This window comes from Sceloporus occidentalis, unplaced genomic scaffold, assembly GCF_023333645.1.
Source record: "Sceloporus occidentalis isolate IW3139 unplaced genomic scaffold, rSceOcc1.0.p SCAF_62, whole genome shotgun sequence".
NCBI lineage: Eukaryota > Metazoa > Chordata > Lepidosauria > Squamata > Phrynosomatidae > Sceloporus > Sceloporus occidentalis.
Window position 1 is genome coordinate 3,704,328 of NW_028317042.1, and position 21,925 is coordinate 3,726,252.

The window sequence follows — 21,925 nt, forward strand, 5'->3', positions numbered from 1 at the left end:
TCATAGCCCCTTGCATTTGCCATAAAGATCCGAGAAATGAAGTTGGTCCTCTGGCTTTGGCTACTCTCCACCCCAGTTGCCTACTCAAAGCTCCCTTTGAAACATATTGGAGGAAGACAACACCTCTGGACACAGTTATCTGCCACTTTCCGATCGGCTCTGTCCCTTCAGAATAGGGTGGCCACGTCAGCCATTATCTCCACAACATGTATTTCCAGTACATACATTTCACATGTTGCCATGAAATGTGCTCCCCTGCAGTATGTGAGGCTGAATAATTGATTCTCTCCCATGAGTTTATTTTTCCCACTCACTGCAGGGTAGCACGTTTAATGGCAACATGTGAAATGCACGTACTGGAAATACATGCCGTGGAGATAATGGCTGACGCGGTCCTCCAACGACAAGAGTATCAAATGCTTCATAGTCCATCATGGTTGGGGAACATTCAGCACATAGTGATAAAATGAATGGAAAATGAGGCTCAATCCCTAAAATCTAAAAATCTTAATGGAGGAACTGCAACTTCCATGATCCACCATCATCGGACCACACTTCCCACAATCCTTTGCTATCTCTCCAGTTGAAGAAGATCTGGATGCACCCATCACTTATCTCTAGAATGCTGCAATTCTCTTAAATAAATGTGCACATACAAAGCCTAGAGGTGTGGGTAGATTTCAGAACTGCTTTATTGATAAAAAAAAAGCTTATCCTGTCTAAGGCAGTACAGATAAGGGGATGAAGACATCGCCGAGCCTTTCTATTCATTACCTGTCACTTCTAGGTTAGTGAGGTGAAAATTTAAGGATGCGGGGGGAAAAGCTTCCTACAGTAATAAACCATGGCTAGATGGCGATACAGACAAATGAGAGGCTATAGCTAAACAGGTCATGTCATCACGTCCATGCTAATGCTTGTTTGCTTACTTAACCATATGAGTTCTGGGGGTAGGAGCACATATGCTTGGGGAAAGCTTTTCTTTTCATTAGCCATTTGCTATTTCAGTTTCCGATGCGATAAAATATATATTTACTACAGAACACATTAGGGAGGGTAGAGTCCAATAGGAATCATCAGTTTTTTACTGATTATTTTTTTAACAGAATAAAGCTGTTACTGACGGCAGAATTCTGATATTTTGTGCATATGAATGTCCGGTAAACTCAAGCAATTCGTTATTCCCACACAATATATATATATATATATATAATATATATATATATATATATATATATATATATATATATATATATATAATATATATACGGTATATATATATCAGGGCTTTTTCTAAAACCTTGTTCATATATGTAAGACATTATTTTTTATGAATAACATTTAAAACAATGGGATCAAAACACATTTATTCACATGTGTACAGCTATATAAATTAGACATAGCCAGTATAAATGGAAAACAATATATTTGTTAACTCTTCATGATTTGGGTCAGCTTAAAATGGTGTAATAAAATAATATATATATATTTTTTTTTAAACCTGGGCCTTCAGAGCCTGGGAAACAGTCCAGCTCGTGATCACCATACCGCCGGCAGCGACGTGGGACCAGGTACATCACTGGGCCTTCAGGGACTTCTTTTTATGACATACGTGGTATGTCTGGTCATGGAGGGTTCACATTACACGCAATAAATATAATTTTAGGATGGTATCTCTTTAGGTGGAGCATTGTTCGTAAATATGAAATATTGCTCATAAGCATGTACTCGAAAGGATTAGGAAAATCTAAATAAAAAGAGATGCAGCTGGTCAAGAAAGAAGTCATCTTAACAACTGGCATTTCTTTTCTGGCTTTTGGCTCCTGATTCTTCAAATTAGTGCTCCATTCATCCATTGATAGGAATTGTAGTTTATTAGTCTGTATGTAAGTGACCAAAAAAGATTTCAACAAAATGGCCATTAACTGATGTTTTTTCTCCTTCTTCTCTCGTGCCAGCTCAGCGTCTCTCTTTCCCTTTGTTGTGATAAAGACATTTTCGGTCTAATCAGTTTAACTGTAATCGGCCCCTTGGACACGCTACTGGGAAATAAATGATCTCTACCCCCCTACCCAAATACTGATTAGCAGGGAACTCGCAGGTGCGTTCATTATCTCTAGAAATGGAGGTGGGAAGGGACCTGAAACCTCCAGACGGGTCTAGAAAATAAAGTTCTTTAGAAATTTCTCCAGGTTAATTATTACACTGTCTAATACATTTATTTAGATAATCAGAAAGAAATTCTCATTCTCACACAGTTTGTTCTTTGTACCCCTTATTTGTAGAACTGAAGTAGAAACAGTTAAAAATTCGAAGCCCCTTAAATATGAAAGAGAAATTGCTGTCATCAATGAATTCATTTATTAAAACTACCCATAGAATGCACTTTTTTTGTTCTTTTCTGATGCAAAGTTTTAAATCTGGTCTTATCGCCGTAACAACCCACAGAAACCAATTAACTCTCACTACTCAGTGGGCCATTCAGTGTGTTGCTATGGTGACAAGTCCACTTAAAAAATATCCCTCAAACGACATTTGGTTAACATTTGCATTCTTTGTGAAAGGGTGTATGTTGAAAAGGGGATAGACTAGAAATATAAGCGGGTGTGTAAGTGGTTAAGCATGCGCACTGGAGTTTTTTGTATCATTAAAGATGCTGTTCCACCGAAACGGCTGAATTTAAAATAATTGGAACTAATCAATTCCAGTAACAAACCAAAAAAAATATTGAATTGCATAAAATATTCCCAAATTAAAAGACTACCGGTATATTTTTTCAGGGACTCTTAAGTGTCAATGACCCAAATGCAAGGACTGATTACATCACATGCCCCTTAACTTTGTACAAACCACTAATAAGGTGACAGTGTCCCCATTTACCAGGATACTTTTTAAAACAGGTTTAATGGGATATAAATATTTCACCATCCAAGCTGTTTTTTATTGAAAACTACCCTTAACAATAATAAATGTGATCACGAACTGGCTACAGATTATATTCCACAAAATAAACATAAAAACAGATTTTGCCTACAATTTGTTGGAATCATAGAAATAATCAAAAATGTCCCTAGATTTTAATAAAAAAAATTCAGCTTAACCTTAAAGGCAGTTTAAAGTTAAACTAAAATATAAATAACACAGTAAGGTATTTGTAAATATATATATATATATATATATATATATATATATATATATATATATATATATATATATATATAGCGTCTATGTTCCAAGATGCAGTTTTCCATGGTTTGGCTTCTGTATTACATAAGTGGCAATGTGCCTGTTGACTTGGCCACTTAAGTTAATTGGCTATTGTCTGTCAGTCTTGGGCAGATGGACCTGTTAGGATGACCTTGGTCTCCATCAATAAGGCTTCTCAGGTCAGGGTTCAAGAAGAGAAAGCCGTGTATCCACAGTTCTGTGAGACCTAATTTTGACTCGTTATAGAATGAGACAATACGAGCCCTTTCTGATTCACCTTTTGCCAGCACTGTATTAAAGAGTGCCAGGTCTATTACCGTGAATGCAGAACAATTAGAGGGGTTTGTGCCAAACCATTTGCATTATGTCTAGGAACACAGTGCTGCCAAACGTGGTATGCTATTTCTAGGAACACTGGAACAAACACCCTTAAATACACCATTGCTATTTACCCATAAGCAACAAAAGTCTTGGAAAGCATAAGTTGCCGTGTAATTTATATTGCTATGTTTTTGAACCTTTGTAGAATATGTTGGCATTTCATAAGCACTTGAATAAAATTTCCAACAGCAGTGCTAATTTCAATGTTAATATCCTGCAGTAGGCTGAAACGATAGCGTCACCCCTGGAAATATCACGCCAGAATATATAACGGTTACACCGTCACCTTTGGGAAAGACAGGAGAAGCTAATGAACAGTCAGACCCACAGTAGAATCCAACAGTGACAGACAGGTGTCTGCTGAGCCACAATATATGGTGCCTCTGTATAGCAAAGGGTTAATGATACTGTAATCAGTAAACTGACTGAGGGTGATGGTAGGTGGAGTTCATTAAGAAACAGACTGTCTAACATTGATAGGCTGAGCGTGATGGTATGTGTGGTCCAACAATGTGTGGTGATGCAGTGTAATGTTGTATCACCAGCACATTATAGCGCTAAACTCTGTCACCGCGCAAGTTGTGAAACAATTCGTCTTTAGGTTTCCTATTAACACACCAGCAGTCCAAAGGAAACAGTGGTTTTTTTTTTCAATTATTCACTTCCATCCTTAAATTCCCACTGAGATGTTGGGTATTAAGAGACGAAAATAATGAGGTTAGATGACTTATTACTTTGCAATATTCAAGTGAAACAAACGATCGGGAAAAATAAGTAGTTGGGAGGGAGACACGTCTGTAGACAATCCGCAACTTCAATAATGTTATTTCTTTTTACAGCTTTTATAGCTTCATGGACACATATCGGGCACCAGTCTAAGTAACCAGTAGTTACAAAGGGTTTCACAATGGGACACCGGAACATTCACAGCTCCATCAATATGCAGACAGCATCATAGCAGAGAACTTCCCAGGGTAGCCTACCTGGAGCTCTCCCTCTTCTGGTCGATGTTGGCCTAGCCATGCCTAGGGGAGCGGCTAGCCCCACCAAGCCTTGCGTTAAGAGGGATGTGGTCATGGTCAAACCCCACTCCCCTGCCTGGAGAGAGAAAACACTGACCCAGAGACTCTAGATAACTGGGCTTCAACCGAAGACTCCAGATCAAAGAGTTCCCAGGTATGAACATCAGGCAGAGATCTGTGTCTTTGGCTCTTTCCTCAGCATCAAGCTCCAGGCCAAGGCTTGGCTTGGCCATCGTTACCCATGGCATGATGATAACTTGACTAGCACTTTGTATTCTAAAATACCCACCAACAACCTTATTTTGAACCCAAGTCCAAGCACCTTGAGTTATTGCTTTGATGTCTCTTCTACTCTAGCAATCTGATGAAAAATAACTAATTCTGCAGCAATGCATCTGCAACGAACTATGTATTCTGCACAATGCTTTGCATGTCCACTAATGTGTCTTACAGCACTGAATACAAGAGCGTGGTACACACTGTTTTACATGTGCTTCAAGGTTACCGTGATGGGTAGCTGGAGAGATGTACTGTATGTTTGTACATCTCGTGTTGATATTTTTGTATCAGGACAGACTTCTCCATAGTAAAAACGGACATCTTCCTAAAAACCCTTTGGATACCATTGCTATTAATTTTGCAGATTGTGTATAATACATCATTTAACCAGAGGAGTGATGTTCAAGAAACGTCTATAAAAATATACATTATGCAGAACTTTTCTAGATAACTATATGTTAGCTCCATGATGTCATACCAGAAGAAGCGTTTTCTGGATATTTAGTGAATGCACACCTTTACTGGTGGGGAAATGAGACTACGTTTCAAAGAGACAGTAGATTTGAAGAATCAAAAAACTTTGGCTCTTACAATCTGTCCAGCAATGGGCTGTCAAGCAGAGATGCTGTACAGTGTAATTAAATATACGTATATGTCTTTTAGATTCCAATTCTTTTTTTCTGTTGAAGAATTCTGTGTAACTAGGGATTCAGAACCGATAAATAAGGCGTAAACAATGAGAGGTTGTGTCAAATTCTATGTTTGTCGGCTTTGTCTTGTCTCTTTTGTCCTAAAGTGAAATAAATAAATCTCAATTGTAGCGTGACTGTCTTAACAAGATTCTTAAATTTGACATGCAGCAGCATTTGATTAAATGGATTACGAAGGAAATACATCTCATCTGTGATCAATGCTGCCTCAAACCTGATGAAGGATGCACTTTCTTCTGAATAAGCAACCAGTTTCATAAGTCGAAGGGAGTTTTATTTATGAGAAAAACTGATTTCTCTAAGGCTCACGCTTTTATTTTAAATCTATATTAAAGGTAAGAATATTCTTTCCTTCTAATTGGTTAGCCATTTAATTATCTTTCATTTAAAGATCCCAAATCCTGGTATGAGCCAAGTTGGCTCAGATGAGCCCTCTTGGCAAATTGGTACTTCTGGGCTTTCATGTGGACACTTAAGAGGTCCTTCCTTATGTTGGCTAAACTGGTGCCTCCTAAATGGGGAGGGATTCCATTAGGTATCAAGACTTTAGCCTAAAACACTAGTTGTGTCTATAATATTAATTAGACCAGCTGCCTAACTCTTGCCCTGCAGCAGTATGGGGTGGTTGGTCTACTGTATCCATTTGGGCCTCATTCCACCAGAGGTGCCCTCCACCAATGGATGACTTTGTGATTGGACATAGTTAATTAACATTTCTCATTGATTAGGAAAAAGTTCATAAAATGGAGAAAAATTCCATGAACTGTAGAGGAAAAAAGAATGAATGCATATAACACTAATTTTACAACAATTTATTGCTCAATTCTTTTGTTTCTTTAAGAGGTCATAATTTAAAACTAGACAAAGGCTTAAATGAAATGTAAGGGAGTTTTACTTTACTGAGAGGGTGGTAGATAAGTGGAACAGCTTCCTGGCAGTAGTAGAGTCTAATACAGTGGAGTAGTTTAAACATGCATGGGATTGGCTATTTGTGCCACATGGTTCTTATCTGCTGTTTTTTTAGCAGAGGCTTCTTTTTTGCAGCCACTCTAGATATGTCTGTCCCCTCGGACTGCCGCGTTCTGATGTAGCCTCTCTGCTCGTGATTACAGTATTAATTTATTGGTATAGTTACTTCATTGGGTAACTGGACATCGCTTTCATAATTACACAATCAAATATCATATCACAACATGTGAAGAGCGTTCAGCACATAACTGTCAGTCACACGGCTTATTGTTTCTAAGTGACTTTACACACGCAGTATGGTTATAATTGGTCTCCGGGCTATATCCAAATCCTCTGAGTCTTCTCCCGTATGAGTGACAAGCGGTGGGGGAGGAAGGCCCTGTCCTCTTTTTATGATCACTTAAGCAGTCTTTTCAGCGAGGAACGGAACCATTATTTCTGTAATTCCGACACCTCTTTTATTATACGTCTCCAACGTGTCTTTATGCGTCGGACAAAGGGTGTTTTTTTTTCCAGAGCATTGTAAGGGTCGAATTATTCTTTACTATTTTATACATTATGTTCTCATAAAAAAAAAAAAAAAAACTAAAAAAGCCAAAGTTTCTTAAAATGAAATAAATACCACAAAAAATAAGGTTACTTTTTTTAAAAATAAATATATCTATACCACCACTTAGTCATATACATTACAACAATTACAGAAACCAGGCTACTGGGAACAAACATCTTGGCCTTTTAAAAAGATCCCATATGAGGCACATGATTTTTTGTTTTTAGCATGATATATCAGCTAAGGTAAATAGATTCTTTTGACTTTACAGGACTGCTCTCTAGTCCCATTCAGACACGCATACAGAGACAGTTTAATGTCACAGGCAGCCTTTCCAAGAAGAACGTTGTTAAAGTACTCGCTCAAAGAAAAATATTTTTTTCCTATGGGACTTCAACTTTAAGGTTTCAGCCTTCGCATTTTTCGGCCTGTACTTCAACAATGCAGGTGTAATATAACACATAGTAAAGTCATTCAGAATCATCAGCTAAAGAATTGAGCCTCCTCTACTCACTGGAATAGTTCATACACACACACTGCATCCATTCTGACGCACTTTCACCCACACACTGCAGCCACTGTGACTAACTCTCACCCACACACTGTTGCCATTCAAACTCTGCAGCAGTCCTGATGCACACATCATTCATACTATAAAAAGGAAACACAGTAACACAGCCATTGCTTAATACCCTTACTTACACATTTTCCCCTAAATACCCCATCAACCGTAACTGCCCCTAAATTAACCCTAAACACCCCATCAACCATAAGTGCCCCTGAATTAACCCTAAACACCCCATCAACCATAAGTGCCCCTGAATTAACCCTAAAGACCCCATCAACCATAACTGCCCCTACATTAACCCTAAACATCCCAGCAGCCGTAACTGCCCATAATTTAACCCTAAAGACCCCATTAAACATAACTGCACCTACATTAACCCTAAAGACTCCATTAACCATAACTCCCCCTAGATTAACCCTAAACAACCCATTAACCATAACTGCCCCTAAATTAACCCTAAAGTCCCCATGCGATAGGCATAGGCAGGCTACATCAGGGGACAGGAGGCTTCATGGCACGTGAACCCCAAAGCACAAAGGGAAAAAAAAGATGCAAAATTCATAAAAAATCAATTTTAATCTAATTTAGATTAAAACTGATTTTTGATGAAGTTTGCAATTTTTTCCCCCTTTTGCGCTTGGGGGTTCACGTGTGCATGTGCTCCTATGAAGGAGCCTCCACTGCATTTACAGGTATTACTATGCCAGCAAACTGATCATAAAACCTTGTTAATAGGATACTTTTCAAACAATCCATGGGAATGACTGGGTTAAACTAATCAATTTAAAGCTAATCTGTCACTTTTTCCCAAATAATACATTGCACAGTTTCTTCCAGTAATAACCCCTACGTAACTGTAGATATAATATAGTTTTATATATTTGGAAAGGTATCTTCCTTTTTGCAGAATCTCTATGATTATTCCTCCCAATTAGCCTATGTTGTTAAATTGCTGATTTTGCTGATTGATCCAGACAGCCTTTGTAAGCATTAGTGAGGACAGAGAGACATCTTCAAGATAGGACATTGATTAGATAATGTTGACCATTCTGAGACACGAATCCCAGCATTAAATTTTTTTTTAACAAAAAGCATAAGCTAGAGGTAGTTTTAATAAATAGAAACTATTGGTGGCAGTTCTCCTTTTAAATTTGTTTTAATCCAAACAATTCCAGTGATAACTGCTATATGTGTCATCAGAATGTCTGTTATAACCTACTGTGTGTTGAACACTTCAAAGTGATAGTATGTTTTGATAATGGTTTCTATTTGTCTAAAATATTATTACCTCCTGTAACTCTTCATTTTATGTGCGATAACTGCTTCTAGTCGCTATGTCACAAATCCTACATATTATATGGTTCTAGTCATTCCTAAACTCATGCAGTTGTGCATTTAGATTCTTACAAATTTTAACAAAATTTTCAAATCCCAAACAAAACAAACAAAAAGGAAGCTGAAAGCTCTGAATGTTTGTATTTATTTTCCAAACTCTCTCTCTGTCACCATCTCACACTTTCTCAATGTCTCCCTATATTCTTGGTGTCTGGCTCTTCTTCTCTCAGTGATTCACTGCGTCACCCTGGCCTCCTGGAGCACTTCTGCATTAGGACCGAGCCTTGATGTGCACCATGGGGACAACCTTCATAGAGGTTGTAGGAAAGAGTGGGAGAAAGTGACATGGCACAAGTAAGCGTTCGTCTGAATTGACCAAAAACAAAACAGTTTTGGTCGAACTTTACAAGCCTAGTGGATGAAAATATACAGTACATGTATATTGGAAAAGCACCATTTGTATAACCTGTACATGTCACATAATTTAATATTAAGCTTCATGACCCGGAGTATCCAGGTGAAGCTCCAGTTCCGCGGGTCAGTTTGTTCTCGAAGCAGGTGACCGGTGTTTGGCCATGCCTACGCCTGATCACTTCCCATCAGCAGCTAGCCCCACCACTTCAAACTACTTTCCCAGAAGAGGGAAAACTCAAGATAGCCTACACTGGAAAGTTCCCAAGTATGCCTATGCATAGGCCACAAGGTATAATGGTTAATAGTTGTACATGAATCAATGGTCAGGTAGAAACAAAAAAATATTCTGAATTTCCACATTATTCTATCAAGATCACAGAAAATGTCAAAAGTGTCCACTCCATGAAATTGTTTTTTCCTATAATCATATAATAACCCAATAGTTTGCATTCACATAAGACCTAAACCTGAATTAAAACAAATAACAATTGTGTCCTTTAGTCCTAGACTCCAACTTTTCCAAAACAACCCTCCGAAATTCTAAAAAAACAAAAATTAAATGTATTGCTGCGTGAACATACAAGAGTGAATCGGAAAGTCTATGCACTTGAAATTGATTGCATTCTGTTTGTCAGTGTGTATTTTTGAAGATGTGTGTGGGTGTTTGGAGCAAAGAAAAAAATTAACGATTTTATTTACTTAAAGAACAGAGAACTACAGAATTTCCAGATAAATTCAAAACAAAAAACAATTGTCAACTTTGGTTTTATATTAAGCCTTTAATATGTATGGGTTCATACGAGTTGTTGGATTTGGTACGGGAAAAGGACATTTTATGCATGAATGTAACAAAAAAAGTAAAGCCCATTTAAGAGAAGACTTAATCATTCTGTCTTCTATCATCACAAAGCTTGCAGTTTAAATGTGAAAATTCTGCATTGTCCAAGTATCTAGAACTTATACAAGTTAGATTTCTGTAAATTTCAACAGGGGCCAAACCCAAGTCAATGGAAACGTATGGAAAATGTACGCTAATGTCCCCTAAATTAAGATAGTTATCACTAAATGAAACTCACTTGTGTCTGATCTACTGGAGGACCTTGAAGATACAACATTCTAGGATTGGTTGTTGTTAAACTACACTGAAATTCAAATTTTCCCAACTTTTCATCTAAACCCAAAAGTACATTTAGCCAAAAAAGGACTCTAATTTGCTATTTTTTTGTATTCAAGACTGTTTGTTGAGTAGTAATTCAGACAATGAAATATAAGAGAAATTCAAGAGAAAAATTCAAGAGAAAAAAATAGGTAGAAGAGTTGATTGGTTGTCATAAACCATCAAGTTCTCGTTTTGTTTGACTTGATGTTTCAAGATAGAATCATTAGTAATTTAATTTAACTTTATGAAATATTAGACTATGAATGTGTTTTATACTCACTTATACACATATATATATATATATATATATATATATATATATATATATATATATATATTATACACTACATAATGAGTAATAATGCTCCGATGGATTTGCTTTATAATTATTGGTTCCCACTAGGGCAAAAAGTTTTAGAGCCGGTCAACCTCTTCACACAATATGTGATAAAAAGAAAGTAGTTTTGGTTCAAGATTTACATTAGATATGGTGTGAAGGCATCCCACGACGACAAGACTTTCCATATCTGCTAGCTATAAATTGACACATATTGATTTTTTTGTTGCTACGAGTAGTGGAAATGTTATTTCCTCTCAAAATATTGTATCGTCTCCCGTCTCATATAATCTGATTTCTCTATTGCAGATTATGTATAAAGATTACCAAGATTGGATTTAGCGAGGCAAGGGAAATTAAAGGGATAACTCCAGTCAATCTCAAATCACAATGTACATTATTTAGGCCATCATCCTGAGTAAGGGAGGTAAAATGATCTAGGTAGTATACTTTAAATATCGTATTAGTGTTATGTTCACCCTTAAGGACAATAGGCGGTCCCCAAACCCACTGAAAACATTGCATTTTGAGCCCGTACATGTATGGGCTTTGTCATTAAGGGTTTAAAGAGAACAAGAGGTCCTCCATTCAGACAAAATGAATTTTTACTTAAAAAATGGTTCTTTACAATCATAATAATAATAATGTGAATTCCACTTTTCCACCCGTAGACATTGTGCTATCAGATTCGATAGGATGCCTTTCAATATGGGCTTGATTACATTCTAGCAAAAAAAGACTATACAGGGATATAATTGGCTATAATGACATGGTTAGTTATAGCTTGTTGATCTGGTGGGAAATCCAATGCCATTTTGGAAGATTAACCCATCCAAATCCAAATTCTACAAAACCAAATGGAAACAAACTTGACCCTGCATTTCAAGGTGTTTACCACTATCTCACCGGAATGGACCACCATGTAATGGATGCATCTATTGTTAGCCTTTCATTGCTTTAGTAGCAAGGAATAGCACCGTTAAATCCCAAAACAAATTCAACATTGGGACTATTTGGTTTGCAAGCATTAAAGAGAACCAGTATCATAAGTGGTTGATGACATGAGTCCTTCTGAAGGACACGGAGCGCCAGGATATGACCGCGGAGGGGGCAGCTGGGGTAAATACATCACTGTGGATATGTTCTTGCCCACCATAAACACACACTCACTTTTTGCACATCTTAGCATCGGCTGGAATAGAAACACTAGACAGAAGCAGAAATTGGAATGAGATGATGTTCACCCACTGCCCTGTCTGGGCCATAGCTCTTCTGCCCAGAACTTTTAAACCAACCTCATCCCTTCTCCAAGGTCCAATAATTCAATGAGAAACACAGGGGCTGTCAACATACATTTGATCTGACATCTGTGGGAGGTGAGTAAAATGTCCTACAAGTTTCCCAACAACACAAACCCAAGTTTGTATTGTAACTATTTGTTCTAGACCTCAGAGTCTCCAGCTCATTTGGAACATTCTTGGCCATGCACAATTAGGCTGAAATTCTACAAAAAGGCCTCAACCATGGATTAAATCAATGTTGTTTATCATAATACGTGAGCAATCTGCTGAATCCTCATAATACATTAAAAAACAACAAAAACCTCACAAAACTTTATTGTATTTAACCATTTGTAGGAATGTTATCTGACCATTAGCCTAAATGCACCGATAGATTTTACATGTATGAATATCTAAACCGTCATAGTCATTTGTATGTTTAAACAAACAAGGAATTCATAAAAGGGCTGCTTTGGGCTGCTTTGCTTCCATACCGCAGAAGGGGCCACAAATAACATGAACTCATTTTAAGCTCCTCCGGGCATTTCTATCCAATAAAATTATTTCTGTCATGTGCCCCAAGCACCCTCTAATTATCCATTGAAAGAGGCCGTAAGATTACCCTGGATGTTTGTCATGAGCACAGCGGTAATGTTCTAGTTTATAAATAAATCTCCCTATAAAAACCATGTGGGGGAGTTTATAGAGAGGACTTTATCATTGTAAGCCAGCCACGCAGAACCGTGTCTTTTGCATGTTATAAACCAGTCCAATAAATCGCAACAAAGAAACATCACACAAACTTTTGAACCTTTTGTCTCTCGAACGACTGAACTGGGCAGACACGTTACCCGCCTGCCAGCCGCTACCGGTGATATCTGGCTCTTCCAGAAGCCAACTAAATTCCCGGCAACAACCAAAAATAAGGAATTTATTATTCAGTAGTACGAGCTGTTCCATTGGTGCCTACATCATATAGAGGGATAAAAGCATTTCATAATTCTGCTGTGAGAATTCGATGACTTTTATATATTTGAAACTTAATTTCCACCTTGAAATTAAAGCGACAATACACATTTTTGACGATAAAACCACCAATAATGGGATCTGGTCAACTTTCTGTTTTATTGTATAGTATTTAAGATTTTGTTTTTTCTTTTTTTAGAAATTGAGATTTACTAGTTGCTACTAGTTTTCTACACCTAGAAATTAAGCTGTTTCTGCCTAAAATATACAGATTACAGACTCCCAAACTCCTTGATGAAATTAAGCTCTATGTTATAGACTTATCAGCTGGGTCATGGTGGGTTACAACCATACCTGGGAATTGCCGGGTGAGCACTGCTGGTTCAAGACCCGAATCCTCTGGGTCGCAGGAGGGGGGTCTTGACACGCACCGCTCCCCACCCATTTTTCTTTTAAATGGAGGTGGTTCCCGCTGCCGTCAGCTGTAACTCCCCCGACGTCAGCTGGAAGCCCCCAACGTCAGCGGGAATGCCCCTTACGTCAGTGGGAACTCCCATTAACGCCAGCGGGACCGCCCCCAGTAGTCAGCGGGCAGTCCCGGCCGTGTCCCGCAAGGGAAGGCTCTGGGTAGCCGGAGCCCAGAAGTTCCCAGGTATGTTTACAACTAGTTCCATTTATGAACAATCTGGTTCCTCTAAGAGCTTATGGGCTTTGCTTTGGCAGTAGTAAAGGTCTGATGATGACCCATGATGCCATCTCTAAATATTAAGGACAGACCTAATCAGAATTCATAGATACATTCGATTTATGCAGTTTTATTACTTTGAGAATCACCGGCTACTACATTGAACTGCGGTACCTCAAAACCTGCATCCATCGCAAGCACTGAAGTCAAACACGATGTAAATTACAATACCTATCAACCCTTCAATCCTAAATGTTCATCAAGTAATTGTATCAGATGAGAAACATGAGAGACACGTATTCACTAAGGCTGCGCCAGCGAGTTTCTCATGCATACAGGGTTTAGCTGGCCCTTCAAGTGAATTACAGATGGTTTTTATTACGCAAGGCAAGTTCACTGGGTTTAGCTCTTCATATCATAATGCATAATGAACTCATTGGGTTGAAACTACAACTTCCCTACAAACTCTCGCTTTAGTAAATAAACCCCAGAGAGTCCCTATATACCTATCTCAATAATAAAGAAGCTTCTTCTTTTATGCTGACCTCTTTTTTTTGTGCGTTACAAATGAAAGAACGATTCCGCACATTCTCACCTTAAAGCTTTTAGTAAAAGTAGATTCATTATTCAAACCTCCCTACCGAGCGTGAGCTCTTTAATACAGACACACTGCCGACATCCTATTCACTTCAATTTTACCTTCTTTGCAGTCATCGCATAGAGGGGTTCAGCCGAATCCACTCTATACGTTTGGTGCTTTTCGCCCCCCCCCCCCAAGGTCTATAACTTATACGAAATGCTTTTGGCCGAATGCACCTCCTGCACACCGCGAGCATTCTAGCCACAAAAGAGCTCCAGGGTGCCATCCCGGCCCATTGATTTCAGTGGATGCCCTTTTTATGCCAGTGAAGCATGGACAGTAGAGGAGGCAGTATGCTGCAGCGCTGAAGTTGCAGTGTTTCCACCAGGTGCCTTTTTTTCTTATTACAGGTAAAAATGAAGTTATTAAAGTAAGAATATGCATTCTTTATTGGTGGGGCTCCATGGGACCCTTAGGTTGTCCCTTTAAGTAGTAGAAAAGATTTGAGGATATTTTGTGCATCTCAAGGAATCTGAGAAGATGGGGCTTCATGTGGAACAGCTAGCGTAATCTACTTCCCTGTCCGAGGGTCTCTCGCTTCTTCTCACCCACCCTTACAGGGCTGCCTCAACCAACCATCAATCAGTAATTTAACATTAAGGGGAAAGGTAAATTAATAATGGGGATTATTAACACCAACACCAGGATCCCAACAGTTGGGATGGCCAGTTCTATGGTTTACAAATACAGTGCGTTTTTAATACATATTAAATACATTTTAATACATATATTATTTTAATATGTAAACAGCATTTCATAGGTTTATATTTAGTGTACCCACTTGTAAAAAGTACAATTTGGAAAACGCGTCGGATCTGCTTTAAGTGAAATGTCTAGATACCAAAAATATAATAATTCAGATATATTTCTTTGTTGACCCTGTGCATTATAATTCCGCTGTTCAAGATCATGTGTAGCATAAAATGATTATTTAACAGTAAAATGGAGGTGGATGTAAAAAAAATAAATTAAAAAAAAATACAATTGCAAGTATTTTTTTCCCTTAGCCAGGAACTGGAACATTAGACATTTTATTTTTTTCTTTTCGGAGTCACACGATAATTTTAATTTGTAATATTGACTAATCTACAGAAGTTAATTCTCCTACTTTAAGGAATCTATATTTTTTGAACAATTGTCTGAAAACAGTAACAATGAAATGTGAGGCAGAGAGAAAAAAAACAACTTGAAAAAAAGTCAATAAGTAAGAAAAAAAAACACTTGGTAGGAATGTGGGGGGGTGCAGAATAAAAGAAGGGGCAAATCAATAGATCAAAATCCTTTCTCCCCTGGAGCCGAGTTATTTCTAAAGCTATTTGCATATCCACTGTACTAAGAATCAATAACTCATACAGGAAAAGACTAGGTTAAGTGCCTTTTATAAGCACAGTATTCATTACGACTTTCACAGGTGTTTTATTTTATACGGGATTATTTTAATTGAAACAATATTTGCATAATATGATTACACCCTTAATGTGTATTTATGTTCCCGGTGTATTATTATAAGCCATTTACGTAAATGGGGTGGAGGCGATTCAATTGAGGTTTGCTTAGTATCGTCCCCTTGGTCAATTAACTACTTTATAGCTCCTGAAAAAGGTGACCCCATTTTTAACAGTGTTTTAAAGGGACAGTCTAATGTCCCTGACACCCCTATTACAGAAGAATGTATATTAAAGTATTGTATTAAAGATTGTACCGTATTTCCCCAAATATAAGATGCTCTTTTGTATAAGACCCACCTTAATTTTGGGGGCCGCAATTAAAAAAAAAAATATATTACATAAAGTTATTGTACTGACTGCCTGGGCATGGTACGAGTGTGATTGATGTTAGCTGCTATCAATTGTTAGTAATCGCACTCCTATCACGCTCAGGCAGCCAGTACATGCACCTTACTTTCCGCCTCCCTGTGCCCCCTACACACGGATTCATGCTAACACACACACACATTTACTTCCCCACCTTACCTTAACTGCAGATCTTCTGCTGCCCCTCTCAGACTTCCGTGGGGGCCGCTGTTTCCCCTCTGCCTTGCTCGAGCAGCAACAGGAACTCAGCGGAGCCATGTGATGCGATGTACATTAACGTGACTCCGCTGGGTTCCTGTGCAGCCGCGACGGAGCATGAGACGCTGCTGAGCAAAACAGGTAAGCAGCCGGTCCCCTTTCCAGTAAAAAAAAAATTAAAAAAAAGCTACCACTACTGTATAAGACGTACCCAATTTTTAGACCCCAAATTTTTCTAAAAAAGGTGTGTCTTATACATGGGAAATACGGTATATTGATATGCATTCTATGAAATGGAGAAGAAAATAAAACACCCGCCATGCTGCAAAATGTTCTCTACAATCCAAAACTTCTTGTTTCTGATTGGCTGCTTGAACCTGCCATTTAGTGGCAGGAAAGTGCTCTGATTCTGGCAGTATGAGAACATTTCATACATATGCACAGCTAGAGCATACAGCATTTAACAGAGCCAGCACTGGAGCTCACTTAAATAAAAGTACCCTCCCGTCATAGTGTCATGAACTGAAAAACAGAAAAAAAACTGACAGATCTTTAAATAAAATGCAGAAAAAATATGAATTTAAAGCTCATAGCAACATAAAGCTAGCACACCAGCCATGGAACCAGAAGAACCTGCAGTGCAATGTTGATGCCTCAAGCATTGGGAACGAGGTGTTTGCCCTCTAATGACCTTGTGCCAAAATCCATATTGTGTCTTTTATATATGACTTCTCCCAAAAGTATTTTTCTGTATCTGTTTACCTTACGAATCCCAAGCGATGCCCTTCTATTAATATTTCTGATGGTTAACAAAGGGTTCTTTTTTTGTAGCTTAGCTGTGACTTTTCAAAATACATCAACAGTTTGTCTAAAAGTCACAAACTACCAAACAACAAAATTGTTTATGTCCTCATGAGCAGGGACAGATCACAAAGTAGCATACCTGGGAACTTCTGGGTTCCGGCTGCCCTGAGCCTTCCCTTGTGGGACGTGGCCAGGACTGCACACTGACATCAGTGGGCGGTTCCGCCGATGTCGGTGGGTGGTCTCACTGACATAAATGGGCGTTCCCACTGACATTGGGGGCGTTCCCGCTGACATCGGGGCATTCCCGCTGATGGCAGCAGGAAACACCCCCATTTAAAGGAAAAATGGGCGGGGTGAATCCTCCACAACCCAGAGGATTCACCCGGTCAAACCCGCAGAGTTCCCAGTATGCAAAGTAGACCCGGCACTTTAAGGCCCTCAGCTGCCTGATGCTGCTGATGGATGGGAATTTTATGCTCACGTAGCGTGCGACTGGACATATTCATACGCAAGAGCAGCAGATCCGGTGAATATGGGTGCAAGATTGCCAGACCAGGCCTGCTTGTGTGGACATATTTGCACTTTCAAAGCTAGGCAAAGCCCCAACTAGACATGAAAGGGCTATAAAATGATCAGAACCCACGTGGAGGATGTGCAAAAGGGAGTAAATAAAATGATTAAGCAAACTATACTCATTTTAAAAGTAGGGAGATAAGTAGGTAAGAGAGATAACATAAGAACAGGATGTTGATCAGATAATGCAGGCTCTGCCACAGGCTGCCTCTCATCTGGGCTGTAACACAATCTGTAGGTTGTGTTTATTACAAAAAAATGTATATGCTAAATGCTGCATCTTTAACACTTGCAATCATTATGCATCATTTATTAGGTATTCTAACCATAAATTATTTCCGCATTTACCTTCCTGGCTAAAATTAAAACATCTCTTGGTTTTAAATACAAGTAGGCAAGGCTTAATGTGCAATTTGGCTGCTGAGCGTTCTGCTCGTGTCTTTTTGAAGGACAACATACAAAATAAAAATGACAGATATGCTATTGTGTTTTCCATTGGAGCCATTTTACATTAGCTCACTCTGCGGAGAGGAACGGGGATAGGTTTTTATACATGCAGAGAGGCATAGTTACTTAAATTAGAGGCCAAAAAACGCTAGACAATGAATTTGATTTAATTAAAAATACACAGGGCCGTTATTAATATTGATTGGAGACCTTCCTTCTGACCCTTGGGACTCTTGTACCCTCCTTCACTGTACCACACCTCTCTTTCCTCCCCATGTAGTTCAGGTATAGATCAAATAAACAACACAAGGAAACCCAACATTGCAGGTATAGATCAACCAAATAAGACTTACAAACCCTGTCCCTGGGCTAGACCACTCCTGGTCGCAGATGTTGTTCGGGCTCAAGGGCCATCTGCTTTGGGCCCCCAGGAAGGAATGGACCTGAGGCAACTGCCTCTTTTGCCCCGTGTTAAAGGCAGCCCTGAAAATACGGCATATCCCCAGTAGTTTACATTGAATCTATTGACTAGACACCGAAAGGCACAATCGATCAATACTCTAGAAAGAGTGGCACAAGTATTTCTTGTCAAATATAAGTGCAACGTGTTCCTTGGCAGGTTGCAAAACACGAGGTTATTTATATAAAGCAATTCTAATGCAAAGATTAAAAGAAAGTCTTATCAGTATAGCAACTGTGAATGCTGATTGGACCATTCTGCGATAAGATTAGGTACAATAAAGTAACAATTTTATATTTTTTTATATACTATACTTTGTTTAAAAGGCTGCCTGGGGCCCTGGAGAGTTCCATTAATTTCTACCTGAAACCTCTGTTTTCTGGTAGGTAAAGGCTTGACGAATTTGCTTTTTGTAATGGAGGTTAGAGCCAAAAATGTAGGCGTCAGATTACTAGCGTGAGGCTATGTGACAGCAGGTTATGTGACCCAGCAGAGCCAGTGCCCCATAAACATACCTGAGAACTGCCCAGGTCCCTCCCTCTTTGGGGAGTAACTTTACAAGGGGGCGAGGTTAATTTCCCATAAGCCCCAGATAGCTTAGAACAGGGGTGTCCAACCTGCGGCCCTCCAGCTGCTGCAGGACTACATCTCCCATAATGCTCTTTCAGCTAAGGGGCTGGCTGAGGAATATGGGAGATGTAGTCCTGCAGCAGCTGGAGGGCCTCAGGTTGGACACCCCTGGCTTTGAACTATATGGGAGTGGGAGGGTAATAGGGTGGCGAGTAGGCATTGCTAGACGCTGCTTTCACACCCTAGAGAAGGGTGTGAGCAGGAGGACCCTGAGACCCTGGGAAGCGGAGAGTTCCCAGGTTTACACATAAAGATGTAAAACTTTCTTTTATACAGAACAGGTTAGGGTTTTTTCACCGATGTGAAGATAGGCAAAGAAATAGAAACTCCAGCCACCGGTAAGCAATCCCTCAGTGCCAGAATGACCAGTTTGGCGAGCTCTATTCTAATTATCGCATTTGTTGGGTACTGTTTTACCCTCTGGATAGAAGGAGTGGCATTTGGCTCTGCCCACCCACCACCTGGTTCTACCCCACCTGCCCCTTCTCACTATCTCCCCCCCCTCTGCCCCTTCTCACTATCTCCCCCCCGCCCCTTCTCACTACCCCCCTGCCCCTTCTAACCTACCTTGTTGCCGGAGTCCTGTGGTGGGAGCGGAAGGCATCCGTCTTCCCGCTCTGCCGGCATTTCATGTTGAGCGCTGGGATGGGATGTCATATTCCGGCGCTCAACATGAAAAGCGGCACCGCGACAGAGTCACAGGGACTTAAATTAAAGTATCATTTTTTATTTTTATTTTTTTAACTTTATTAAACATGAAGGATGTTAAATAAAGTTTAAAAAAAAACAACAAAAAAACCCTCGATGTTTTAATTTAAGTCCCGGGCAGGCGCCCCTGCTGCCATGGCGCCCTGTGCAGTCGCACAGGTCGCACACCCCTAAGGCCGGCCCTGCTAGTACGTGTCCCGGAAATAACAATGTTCTTTTAAAAAAAAACGACAAACACTTTGATTTATCATATTTTTCACAGCAAGGTAAACTAATTCTGTCCTAAAAGGATGATTCATGTTTACTATACAGTATATCAAAGTTTAATAAGTAAATATTTTGGAGTAATATCAAACGGAAACATTTTTCATGTGATAATAAAAATAAATGACTATTTAAATTTACCCGAAAACCAAGTGATATGCAGTTTCACCACATCCATAATCGCATTGCATCTCTATTGATATGAATGACATTTCACAACAGCGAGTATTATGCTGGTTTATAATATCTCACTGCCAGGCTTCACTCCTAAGAAACGTACCGCATTAGACAAATATTTCATCCCCACGCTGGAAATGTAATAATATTCCTACTGACTGTGCTAATAACTGCTGTTTCAGTGATTAGCAAACAGAAATTAGTATAAGGTCGCCATTATATTAACCCTTTGCATGTCAGATAATGCAAAAGGTTAAGAGGCATGGAACATCTATTAATGAGCACTCTATTATTTATATATATGTATATATATATATATATATATATATATATATATATATATATATATATATGTATGTATATATTCTAGTCTGTTGACATAAAAGATCCTGGATTTCCATTAAAAAAAGACTAGGCATATGTCTTGGAGCCCCCTTTTTGGGGAAGCCCCAAGAGGTAGATCATTGCGGCAGTTTGTCCATTCACACTCCACACTGACCATGTCCCACTCCTACCAACAATGCTCAAGGTTCCATCGAGTGCTCATCTACAAAGTTTTCTTAGGATAAAAGGACGCTGAGATGGGTCCCATCAGACTTAGCACCTAGGGGCTCCTGGGCTGTAAATCTAGCCTTTAGTGAGTGAATGAATTGAGCAGCACCACAATAATCACCGTAACACAATAACATGATTTATGCAAGGTTCCACCAGGACCATCTGCCACTTACAGGTGTAGGTCATTTCAAAACTGTCACTGATGTTCACAATATCGATTTGAGGGAGCAGTTTAGGAGGTTCCACCAACTGGGACAAAGCGAAGCGGAAGGCGGCATGTTCCTGGGATTGCTGATTTGGGAAGAGACCCCCTGAAATTAGAAAAAAAAGAAGAAGAAGAGCATGAGAAACAAATTGAAATCTGGCAATGTGTCAACAGCGAAGAGATTGCATACAGTATGTCACCCACAAAGTGATGGCTGTTGAGTTATTCCTACAGCAAATGATGTTTCTTGCTCTCCCACACGACTGAAACGGATGGCAGAATCATTGCGATGACAAACAGGGAACATACGGATATTCTATCTCTGCGAGCACATTATGGATTGTCAAGAACAGTAGGGGAAAAAATCATTATAAAGATGGTTTTATGTATTTGTCAATCATTTTTTTTTCTATAATAGGCATACAACATGAACGATTTTTATTTCCATTATATAACATATTTTAACAGAATAAATTACATCGGAACGTAACGGTTGCATCGTACATTTCACTCCAAATGTATTTCCATCGATTGCACGGGAGGCCGTCGTCTAAAACTAGAGGTTAAGAGGTTTAAATGTGATGA

The 21,925-nt window shown here is 39.1% G+C and overlaps 1 protein-coding gene across 3 annotated transcripts in view; it reads right to left on the reverse strand.

Moving 5' to 3' along the window:
* Positions 1–21,925, reverse strand: part of LOC149287317 (glutamate receptor 1-like) — an 89,334-nt gene that overhangs the window by 59,048 nt on the left and 8,361 nt on the right. For all 3 annotated transcript variants that reach the window (XM_089493061.1, XM_089493059.1, XM_089493060.1), the window contains exon 2: positions 21,309–21,446. In XM_089493061.1, the coding sequence (XP_089349187.1) occupies positions 21,309–21,446 (138 nt within the window). The remainder of the gene's footprint in view (positions 1–21,308; positions 21,447–21,925) is intronic.